At 35.1% G+C, this 12,398-nt stretch overlaps 1 protein-coding gene across 1 annotated transcript; it reads left to right on the plus strand.

The window, feature by feature from the left end:
- Positions 1–600: 600 nt before the first annotated feature.
- Positions 601–11,481, plus strand: LOC125233535. The gene is made up of 4 exons (XM_048139588.1): positions 601–656; positions 1,019–1,133; positions 10,217–10,609; positions 10,963–11,481. The coding sequence occupies exons 1-4, from the start codon at positions 601–603 to the stop codon at positions 11,479–11,481; spliced, it is 1,083 nt and encodes a 360-aa protein (XP_047995545.1).
- Positions 11,482–12,398: the final 917 nt, after the last annotated feature.

Raw genomic sequence — 12,398 nt, forward strand, 5'->3', positions numbered from 1 at the left:
AATGTGCTGTAAGAAGATCGTTGTTTGCTTGCCTTTTATATGTTTACGTTTGCAGTAAGTATAAGCAAAATGGAAAGAATTGTAAGCGATAATGCAAGGAAGTACTTTTTACCCTACCGACCATAGCGTCGAGATACTGGCTATGTGGGTTGTATGAAGTTTCCCCAGTATAAATATTTATATAGGTAAAATACATACATATTCGTACCTACTACCTAAGCTGTGGTCGCTGTGTAACAATTCTACAATCATTGCAAGAATTTCATTTAAAACAATAGTAATATGTGTAAGGTACAGTCAGCCAAAAAAGTGGTTTATCACCTTTCAATCAATAGAGTCGAAAAGTGGTAAACCACTTTCTTGGCTGACCGTACAGCAAATAGATCAGTTACAATGCCCCCCCAGTCGAGAATTGCCCCGCTTTACCTTAATCAAAATAATCGCGGACAGATGTACCTACAAAGAAACCTACTGTAGTGTGTGTACCACACCTTACCCACACATGTGCATAGCTTAGTATATATTGGCATGTACTTGTTATTTAAGACACATTAAACGTATACTCCATACGAAGTAGTTATCATTTACGCTCCACATCACATGGCGATCCTGCCAGTGCGGCCTCGAGCTGCACTGGCGGCGCGCTGCGCCAGCCAGTATTACTGACCGTGAACTTTCGTAAATAAATATTTGGAACTCTAAGTGAATTAAGAGGACTATTATATATTTATAGTGACAGTGAAACGTTTCAAGAGAATAAATAGAACTTACGGATTGGTGTTATGGGACTAATATATCAAATATATGAGTATCATATAGTGAAAGTGAAAAGATTACAGAGACTAAATCGAAAGTTACGGATTGGTGCTTATTGCAAATAAAAAAGAATATGTGCAGTGTGGACTAAGTTACATTTCTAATATCTACTAAATAGACTTATGTCATCAGGAGATTTTGAAAATAAATCTTTTTTTTTTCGAATAAACGAAATTGGCAAGTTGTAAGTTGGACGTTGCAGCTGGGAGATTGTTCGCGTCACGGACCCCGGGCGTGGCCTTGCCGACGTAGGACGCGACGACGAGGAGACTGGACACGAAGTCCTGGTCCCGCCACACAACGGTCATGGAATGGTCGTAATCTAAACTAGGTGGTTATATGGTTTTAGTTAATAAGTATAAGCAGTTGATTGACAGTTTCTTCTTATGTTTAAAATAAATATGAAGCGTGTTATATGCATTATTTTCATTAGATAACTATTTTAAATTTCGTTTTTTGAGTAGGTAATAAAAATTAAGTTTCAAAATTGTGTCTATGTGTACGTAATATTAGCAATTTCTATTATTTACGGAAATTAAGTTTAATAATATTGCGATGTAGGAATACAATGCATATGCAAATTAAATATTATGTGGAATCTAATTAAATGCTGCTTGATGACGAAATAGTAATATGGTTAAAAGTACGGCACGTTTTAATATTACATCATTCGATCTCTACTTTGCATTCAGTAATTCAAATTGGTAAACTTAACAAATGATTTCGTGCACTTGGATACAACATTCGTCATAGCGTACAGGTGGGCCGCGTCATCCGCGACACGTGTTCACATATAAGGGATCGGTATGTAGCTTCTGTTATTACGTCTCGAATTTCAATTTCAACATAATGCATTATTAATCTATTGTGCAATAATTTAGATTATTTCAAATTTATCGTATTTAACTTGGTAATTGCATATAATTATAATCTTACCGACTTTTGACCATATAAAACTGAAAATTAGTATTTAGAACTAGATTGTTAAGAAATAATAATAATGTACTTGGATGTTTCAGATTTTTTTTTCTCGGAATTGACTATAATATGTTTACACGGATTTAACAATATAATAATCACGGCAAATGACATTATACTGTGGAAAATAAATATATTTGAGATTTAATGATTTTGTAAAATGTTAAAAGTGAATTGTTGGTATATGAAATGTTTTTGTTATTTAGGTATAGGAGTGTTCAAGTTTTGTTTTATTTTGCGACGGAGTTATGGCTAGAGGTTTTATTAATGTAGAGGGTGGAATAGAAAAGAGTGGTTTGTTTTTTGAAATTAGGTATGTGTGCGAGATTTTGGAAGTCGAGTAAATTGAAGCAGGTAAGTTTTTCAAAGAGCGACTGGTCTGATCAACCAAGGGTTGTTGAAATTCTTATTTGTTGAAGTTTTATGGTGTTGGTTTAATTGTGGTTGGTAATTGAATGTTTTGTTTTAATGAGTGTTACTGAATCGATATACTTATAAATATGCCTATCGTATCATCGGCAGCCCGAGAGGGGTCATGAGCGATATGGTATAGCAAGGGTACGCCAGGGTACAAGGCAGGTAGGGAATCCTTGGAGATCTGATCATGATTTGATCGAGCATCAATCGTGAAGACTCCTTGGACACATGGAAGGTTATTATGTAAGGACGTGTTAAAAGAACTGCCTGTGTGAGTAAATATATTATATGTGTGCGCGCTTAAAAATAAATATCCTTGTATCCTGAGCAAATAAATAAATAAATATATAGTAAGGTCGGCCGGCCAGGTAAGTAAATGCGTTGTGTACCCTTGCCATAAAAAAGAGAAGCACGCTTTAGATGCACAACTATATACAATGTTATTACTATAATAAACAAAATGAAGACGTCTATCAATTAAAAATAATACTTGCAAGTCAGTAAACTATGAAATAAGAAATATGATTGTTCCCAGGTACCCAGGGTTGGAATTATATACTCTTAACGTACGTTGAATTTGGATTTAAAATGTATCGACGGATACTTATTTGTCTGTGGAAATGAAATATATACCTACTTAGTGATGGTTTTAAGGTTTTTTTTTTAAGTCTATGATGTTATTCGTAGTCTTTTCTGCTTAGTTTTATATAAATAGGTATATTGTTTAACACACGTTTCGTCATCAACGCCGTCATAAAAGTAACTGTATAACCTATAAGTTGTATAACCTTTATAAAAATACATGGGTACCCACCCATGGTAATAACTATTGTATGGTGCCTAGCGTATAATGGAAATTTGTGTTTATTTTAGACAAATTTTGTATAACTTGTAATTTTCATTTATTGAAAAATGTATGAGTAACTCTTTAAATTGAATTTATTATTCAGCAAATATTCTTTCTTTCAACTTCAAAGTGTTTTTACTGTACCTACCTAATACTTGTATAAAAAAAAAAGATTTAATTTTGTATAATACATACTTTCACTAAGAGCTTTTGCTTACATTAGATAGTCTTCCTTACTTTTTACTTTGTGTAATTCTTTTTTTTTTTAATTTAGAAAAAAAATATTCCTCATAGTATAGAACAATATTTTTTTTTCTCTGAGGGGGAAGGTGTAGTGTGTGTACCACACCTTACCCACACATGTGCATAGCTTAGTATATATTGGCATGTACTTGTTATTTAAGACACATTAAACGTATACTCCATACGAAGTAGTTATCATTTACGCTCCACATCACACTACGGATCCAAATGAAAATCTTATTTTTTGTAAACGTTTCAATAAGAATACTTTTATTACGCGGGCGAAGCCGCGGGTAAAAGCTAGTTATAAATATAACTTTTACCAGACGCGACAAAGTTGGCAAAAAACGACTCTAACTTACCTCATTTTCTCAAGCCTGATTTTGGTATATGATACGCAGGGACCTGTAACCAGACCGTTTGTAAGCAGCCAGACCAATCGGATGGACCCAACCATCCGCCAGACCGACTTAAAGTTTCGATATGAGCATTAGTAGAATTGAAATATTCTGGGTCTATAAAAGCTAAAAACTTGAATTTTCTACATTAAGCTACGTGTATATTGTATACTTGACGTAATAAGCGACTTTAAAAAATTTTACTTCTAAGGAAATAAAAAAATGAAAGTTTATATGTGGTGCAAGATTAATTTTAAGCTATGAATTTTATTTACACTGCGTAAGTACATGTGTATTTTATTATAAATATAACTTTTACCAGACGCGACAAAGTTGGCAAAAAACGACTCTAACTTACCTCATTTTCTCAAGCCTGATTTTGATATATGATACGCAGGGACCTGTAACTAGACCATTTGTAAGCAGCCAGACCAATCGGATGGACCCAACCATCCGCCAGACCGACTTAAAATTTCGATATGAGCATTAGTAGAATTGAAATATTCCGGGTCTATAAAAGCTAAAAACTTGAGTTTTCTACATTAAGCTACGTGTATATTGTATACTTGACGTAATAAGCGACTTTCAAAAATTTTACTTCTAAGGAAATAAAAAAATGAAAGTTTATATGTGGTGCAAGATTAATTTTAAGCTATGAATTTTATTTACACTGCGTAAGTACATGTGTATTTTATTATAAATTTAAAGAAGAAAAGTAAATTAAACTTTTTTTCCGGTCGTCGAACAAGGTGGTTTAAAATTAGTTTTAAGATCGATCCTTTTTAATTTGTGGGCGAGGGACCTCACACTATGTATAAAGGCACTATGTGTATGTTGCATATAATGTCAAATCCCTCGCATACTACAAAAGTTATTTAAGCATTTATATAAGTTCAGGTGGAAAGTATAAGTGTATATGTTGTGTACACACGTAAAGTATTCTAAACTTTTTATAACGGCATACATGTATTTGAAGAATGCCAAAAATTTATTCGTGTCTGAAAATTCAGCATCTCCGACATGGGTTATAACGGGGTTGATGATGTTCGTATTGAGTACAAATGTTTAAACTTCCTAAACTTGTAATTCTAAAGTTCGTCACTTAGGTATGTTACCATGTTTTGTAGGAGAAAGGAAATTCGTTTAGTTATATACCGTTGTAACATTGATTGTTTACTTCTTTGAATTGAATATTTAATTTATAATGCACTGCACCAATTTGTTTTTTCCTTGTTTACGTTATTTATAATATAAAATTCAATTCGTTATTCAAGTTTTTAGCTTTTTCCCCTCACTAGCTCAGAAACACGTGTTTTGTCCTTTAATACCAGCGGGTAAAAACGCATTTTATCCACTAGTGGGTAAAGTAATTTGACCTTGAATAAAGTCAAATTAGCTGCTTTAAAATTGATAAAAGTAGGTGAATCTAGTAATAAAGATAATTTACCACCTGTGGAACTACTGGAAGCAGTGATAAACGCATTTTTTGCGTTGTAGTTTCCTCGCTATAGTGAGGGGAAAAGTTTTGTGTTACACTCGGGTGCAAATGTATTTTACTTCTCGTGTGTTAAAAAACTCGCAAGTTCAGGATTCTATTCTCGAACCACTCGCTTCGCTCGTGGTTCAACTATAGAATCCTTTCACTTGCTCGTTTTTCAATTCCACACTCGGCGTTAAAATACAATTTTGCCCCCTTGTATAACAAATAACTATTATAGACCCGGAATATTTCAATTCTACTAATGCTCATATCGAAACTTTAAGTCGGTCTGGCGGATGGTTGGGTCCATCCGATTGGTCTGGCTGCTTACAAATGGTCTAGTTACAGGTCCCTGCGTATCATATATCAAAATCAGGCTTGAGAAAATGAGGTAAGTTAGAGTCGTTTTTTGCCAACTTTGTCGCGTCTGGTAAAAGTTATATTTACAATAAAATACACATGTACTTACGCAGTGTAAATAAAATTCATAGCTTAAAATTAATCTTGCACCACATATAAACTTTCATTTTTTTATTTCCTTAGAAGTAAAATTTTTGAAAGTCGCTTATTACGTCAAGTATACAATATACACGTAGCTTAATGTAGAAAATTCAAGTTTTTAGCTTTTGATAGACCCAGAATATTTCAATTCTACTAATGCTCATATCGAAACTTTAAGTCGGTCTGGCGGATGGTTGGGTCCATCCGATTGGTCTGGCTGCTTACAAACGGTCTGGTTACAGGTCCCTGCGTATCATATACCAAAATCAGGCTTGAGAAAATGAGGTAAGTTAGAGTCGTTTTTTGCCAACTTTGTCGCGTCTGGTAAAAGTTATATTTATAATAAAATACACATGTACTTACGCAGTGTAAATAAAATTCATAGCTTAAAATTAATCTTGCACCACATATAAACTTTCATTTTTTTATTTCCTTAGAAGTAAAATTTTTGAAAGTCGCTTATTACGTCAAGTATACAATATACACGTAGCTTAATGTAGAAAATTCAAGTTTTTAGCTTTTGATAGACCCAGAATATTTCAATTCTACTAATGCTCATATCGAAACTTTAAGTCGGTCTGGCGGATGGTTGGGTCCATCCGATTGGTCTGGCTGCTTACAAACGGTCTGGTTACAGGTCCCTGCGTATCATATACCAAAATCAGGCTTGAGAAAATGAGGTAAGTTAGAGTCGTTTTTTGCCAACTTTGTCGCGTCTGGTAAAAGTTATATTTATAATAAAATACACATGTACTTACGCAGTGTAAATAAAATTCATAGCTTAAAATTAATCTTGCACCACATATAAACTTTCATTTTTTTATTTCCTTAGAAGTAAAATTTTTGAAAGTCGCTTATTACGTCAAGTATACAATATACACGTAGCTTAATGTAGAAAATTCAAGTTTTTAGCTTTTATAGACCCGGAATATTTCAATTCTACTAATGCTCATATCGAAACTTTAAGTCGGTCTGGCGGATGGTTGGGTCCATCCGATTGGTCTGGCTGCTTACAAACGGTCTAGTTACAGGTCCCTGCGTATCATATATCAAAATCAGGCTTGAGAAAATGAGGTAAGTTAGAGTCGTTTTTTGCCAACTTTGTCGCGTCTGGTAAAAGTTATATTTATAATAAAATACACATGTACTTACGCAGTGTAAATAAAATTCATAGCTTAAAATTAATCTTGCACCACATATAAACTTTCATTTTTTTATTTCCTTAGAAGTAAAATTTTTGAAAGTCGCTTATTACGTCAAGTATACAATATACACGTAGCTTAATGTAGAAAATTCAAGTTTTTAGCTTTTATAGACCCGGAATATTTCAATTCTACTAATGCTCATATCGAAACTTTAAGTCGGTCTGGCGGATGGTTGGGTCCATCCGATTGGTCTGGCTGCTTACAAACGGTCTAGTTACAGGTCCCTGCGTATCATATATCAAAATCAGGCTTGAGAAAATGAGGTAAGTTAGAGTCGTTTTTTGCCAACTTTGTCGCGTCTGGTAAAAGTTATATTTATAATAAAATACACATGTACTTACGCAGTGTAAATAAAATTCATAGCTTAAAATTAATCTTGCACCACATATAAACTTTCATTTTTTTATTTCCTTAGAAGTAAAATTTTTGAAAGTCGCTTATTACGTCAAGTATACAATATACACGTAGCTTAATGTAGAAAATTCAAGTTTTTAGCTTTTATAGACCCGGAATATTTCAATTCTACTAATGCTCATATCGAAACTTTAAGTCGGTCTGGCGGATGGTTGGGTCCATCCGATTGGTCTGGCTGCTTACAAACGGTCTAGTTATAGGTCCCTGCCTATCATATATCAAAATCAGGCTTGAGAAAATGAGGTAAGTTAGAGTCGTTTTTTGCCAACTTTGTCGCGTCTGGCAAAAGTTATGGCCGGCGGAAACGGTCTGGCATTGATGATAACCAATTTCTAACAACGTGCTCTAACACATATATAAAAATCAGCCTTGAGAATTTAAGGAAAGTAAGCACTTTTTTTTTTCACCTTCATCACTTGATAGCAAAAAATTGGCCGATGGGCCGAACTAGAAAATATGCACACATTAAACGCCGATGTGAACTCTACATTGTCCCAAAGTTTCATCCTTGAGAATTTGAGGAAGGTCTGGCGGGCCTGGGCTCTTGATCTATTACAACAGTTTGGAAAATTATCATTTGACGGATTTTAACGTTGTCAAATGTTATTATGGGAAAGATTGAGTTGACAAACGTGTAGTTGGCAAAATTCGTATGGGAAATGAAATTCGACAAAAAAATCTTCGGTAAATTAAAAGGATCCCGCGGATCCAGCTTCGTGCCCAGGGGGGGTCACGTGGTAAAGGCCCGGGGCCCAAGGGGGGGTCACGTGGTCTATTTGTATGGCCAACTTGGGCTCCAAGGGGGGGGGTCATGACCCCCATGACCCCCCCCTGGATCCGCGCATGGGTGTGGGTAGGTAAGAATCTGGCGCACGTTTGGCTCACGACGTGACGTAGCTTTTTGTGTGTAGGGAACGCGTGACTTCATAAATTATAGTTGTCTTGATTTAATAGGCACCGTGAAACCCCCTTCTATTCACCTAGGAAACCTTATCCTCGATTGGCTTTATTAAAATTGTAATAACCACCTAGTTTTTAGTGCCTCTCAAAATGTAGTAAATTACACTAATCCTAATTAGTAGATTCTTGTAAAATTTACACTAAATAAAACGGTAGTCGGTACCAGCCCTGTTCCTCGCCTTGCCTGTTTGCCCCACTCGATACGCAGGCTGGACCCGACTCCAAAAATAATTGATTTGTTTATAATTTGGATGTTAAGATTATTGCAATCCGATAAGAAATCTGAATTCAAAGGTTTATTATTTTTTCCTTTTTAGTTTTTCCGTGTTTTCTAACGCGCTTATTTTTGAAGGCGAATTTTTTTAAGTTTATTTATTTATTGATTTTTTTAGTGGTTCCTATTGATATTATAAGTATCAGTCCGAATATGTGTACAGTAGTGAAAGAATTATCCTTTAACTCCTAACCGTTGAGGAGTTGACCTTCCATCATCAGCTCCATAAAATTATTACCATCAGGCGTAAATACTGGTGTACCTTTGAAAAATACACTAAAAACATTATATGTGCCTATAACATTTGAAGAGTTCCCTCGATTTCTCCAAGATCCCATTATCAAACCCCGACTTGGTGCCAATGGGACCATCTCGGGGTTATACCCGTACGATTAAAAAAAAATTAGAAAATCGGTCCTCGGAGATATCGAGTAACATATATACAAAAAAAAACATTCAGTCGAATTGAGAACCTCCTTCTTTTTTGAAGTCGGTTAAAAAAAACAAGGTTGTAATTTTTAAAGCAATGCGAAAATTTATACCCATCTTACCCGTTCAAAAAGCAAAAAACAGGTTCTTATGTAATGATACCACGAAGCGAGATCTATGCAGAGTAATATGGGCTTATCCTCTATTCGTAGAACTTTTATGAAATTCTCTCGGTTCACCTTTGTGAACGGTTTGACACTATTCAGTAAGAACATGCTTGGGTACTCTGTTTCTGTGTAGTTGTGATACATTTTAGAAGTTAGTGAAAATTGTACTTAATTTAAATTTATAAAAAAAAACATAATGAGTAATAAATAATAAAGGATATACCTCTGGGTTACCCTCACCTGGCAGAATAATTTTGGTCAGAAACACACTTCGCATAACATGTTTCGCAGAAACACTTTTGGTCGAATGGTAATTTTGCAGAAAAAATAGTTGGCATTATTACTAGGTACCGCACATACGACACATTTCGCAGAATATTGTTTTGCAGAACATTACTTTGGTCGAACTTGTTTTAGCAATATTTTATGTACCATAATATTCATATAGCATACTACTACAAGAGCAAAATTATGACACGTTATCAAAAAGGAAATACTGTTCCAGAGCCACCGTTAGGTATGACGACGAGCGAAGCGAGGAGGTTTTAGGTATCTTGCATGGACAATACTCGCCAACAATCGGTGTGAAGAGACGTGTCTTGCATTATTTTATTAATTTACGAATTAAAATCATGTGCAATATGCATTGACCTCGATATTGACAAACTGTGTCATGCGATGTTCTTTCGTTGTGCTGTGCAAGTAGTTATGACGTCAGTGTGTACCTATCAATAACTTTATACACAATGAGTGGTAATAGTCCATTCGGCCGTAGCTCCAAAACTCAACGAAGCCCACCATCAACACCAGTGCCTTCGGATACCAGGAATGAAAATGCCCAACAAACAAGACCAGATCAATCTAGCCTAGACCTGGTATCAACCTCAGAACTTCAGAACTGGATGAGCACCATAGAAAACTATCTTTCTGAGATTAGCAGCATCTCGAAGGAAGGCAAATTGAACGCCGACCAGAAGCTCAGGATCCAAAGCCTCTGCCGAAAAGTTTCCCATGGTTCCGCAAACATGGCAGTCCTCTACCAAAGCCTTTTAAACAAAAGGCCATCCAAAACCACTATGCCCTTCAGTCGCTGGAAGAAAAACTTGACCTTTCAGAAAGTTTCCGAGCCCTCAAGAACAGCATCGTTAGCGCTACTATAAGTACATCAACTACAAACGCTGTGTCTTTTGCTGATATGGTGAAAACCAGCAATAAAAAAGAAGTCCGCCCTATTAATTTCAGTTCGGTTGCAATTTATCCTAAAGACCAGTCAAAGTCAAGCGAAGAAACAAAAAACCTTGTGCAAAAGATGATTAATCCGGAGGAAATGAAACTGCATGTAAGAGCGTTACGTAAAGTTAAAAATGGCGGGGTTATTATTAGCACGGATAGTAAAGACGACATAGAAAAATTGAAATCGACATTTAAAAGCACATCTCCGAATCTCACCATCGACGAACCCCTCAAGCGCAGGCCCAGGATCATTCTATCGGAACATGGATGACTTGTTTGTAACTAGTTATAGATACTATATATAAATATATATTTATTTACTATATATATTGTTATATATTCTTTATATTTGATGTACCTTTTATTCCAATTTTATTTTATTATTTTTTGTTTTAGTCTCTTTTATATTTTTATGGGCTTTCCTATAAACTGTTGTACTAAGTGCTATATTTGTCTACCATTCTTCATCACATTTCACCTACTCAAAGGTTAGCTGGAAGAAATCCCTTAAAGGGATAAGTTCGCCTTTGTACTGTCTATCCTGTGTCATATTTGTGTTTTGTGTTTTGTACAATAAAGAGTTTATACATACATACATACATCATTCTACTAGGCGTACCGTCTGCTATGCGGGAACAAGAGGTCTACAGTTGTTTATACGAGCAGAATATAGTCGATAAATTTCCAGAATTAACTAGAGAAGAATTCATAGCTTCTATAAAATTAAGCCACAAGTCAGGTAAGAAAGATTTAGAAACCTGTAATTACATAATTGAAGTCCCAGCCAATATACGTAGAGCTCTAATTTCTCAAAACCGAGCATTCATTAACTGGTCATCGTGTCTTGTGAAAGACTTTACAACCCTTACCAGATGTCTGAAGTGTCATTTCTATGGCCACGCTGCGAAAACATGTAGACAACCAGAACTGACGTGTGGACATTGCAGTAATCTAGGCCACTCGGATAAAGAATGCCCCAATAAAGCAGAAGACCCGAAATGTGCCACATGCAGTCTCTTCAAAAAACAAAGCCACCATCAAACTGGGGACCCTGACTGTCCCGTCAGGAAAATGGCTGAACGACGATACATAAACTCGATTGACTATGGGGAGATCTAAGTAAAATGGGCAGATTCAATTATTGATACTTTAGTTATTTTTTAACAACTATGAATTAATTAATAAAAACTTTGATTATAGTTATTGCCATTTTTTGTCATATTAATGATTAATCACGTTTTTAACATTTTCACAAGCATTTCTCATGTTTTTGTATAATTGTATTGTAAATGGGTAGCATCTATTTACAAAGCAATAAATTTGCCCTACATTAAGTATCGAAAACTGTCAAAATGCAGTTCTTGCAATTTAAGATAGGTAGTTTGAATAACAATGTAATAATTTAAAATCATTATTTTTAAAATCGGGACTTAATCGCGTATAACTACATATTAAACTGACCTCCAACGTTTCAAGGACGGCGTTGTCCCCGTGGTCTCGGAGAAGACCCTCCGACTTCTCCGAGACCACGGGGACAACGCCGTCCTTGAAACGTTGGAGGTCAGTTTAATATGTAGTTATACGCGATTAAGTCCCGATTTTAAAAATAATGATGTGTAATAATCGTGAAAGTTTAAATAATTTAAAATATCCACGATCGACCTCCTTTTTAGATTTTATAAACGCTTACATAGCAACACATATTATCCAAGTGTTTATTTGCTTTTAAGACCTATTTATGTACATGTTCTCATGGTTTTAATTTGTTTACATTCAATTGTGTTTTAACCTAGGACATTATCTCTTTGCCCGAGATACAGGATTTTTCTTCCTAGTTCGGGCGCACGTAACACTGCACATAAGATAAGGAAACGCATAAATGTAATATTAGCAATAAGGTTTTTCAATAAATTATTCTTATTCTTATCCCTAATACGTTTGAATGGCTATCAAAAACTAAATTGGAAGGAGAAGGACAAATGCCGCCTAAATATAATCTGCGAAAGTACTGTCCGACTAGAAGACTATTATGCTCC

Source organism: Leguminivora glycinivorella, chromosome 14 (genome assembly GCF_023078275.1).
Source record: "Leguminivora glycinivorella isolate SPB_JAAS2020 chromosome 14, LegGlyc_1.1, whole genome shotgun sequence".
Lineage (NCBI taxonomy): Eukaryota > Metazoa > Arthropoda > Insecta > Lepidoptera > Tortricidae > Leguminivora > Leguminivora glycinivorella.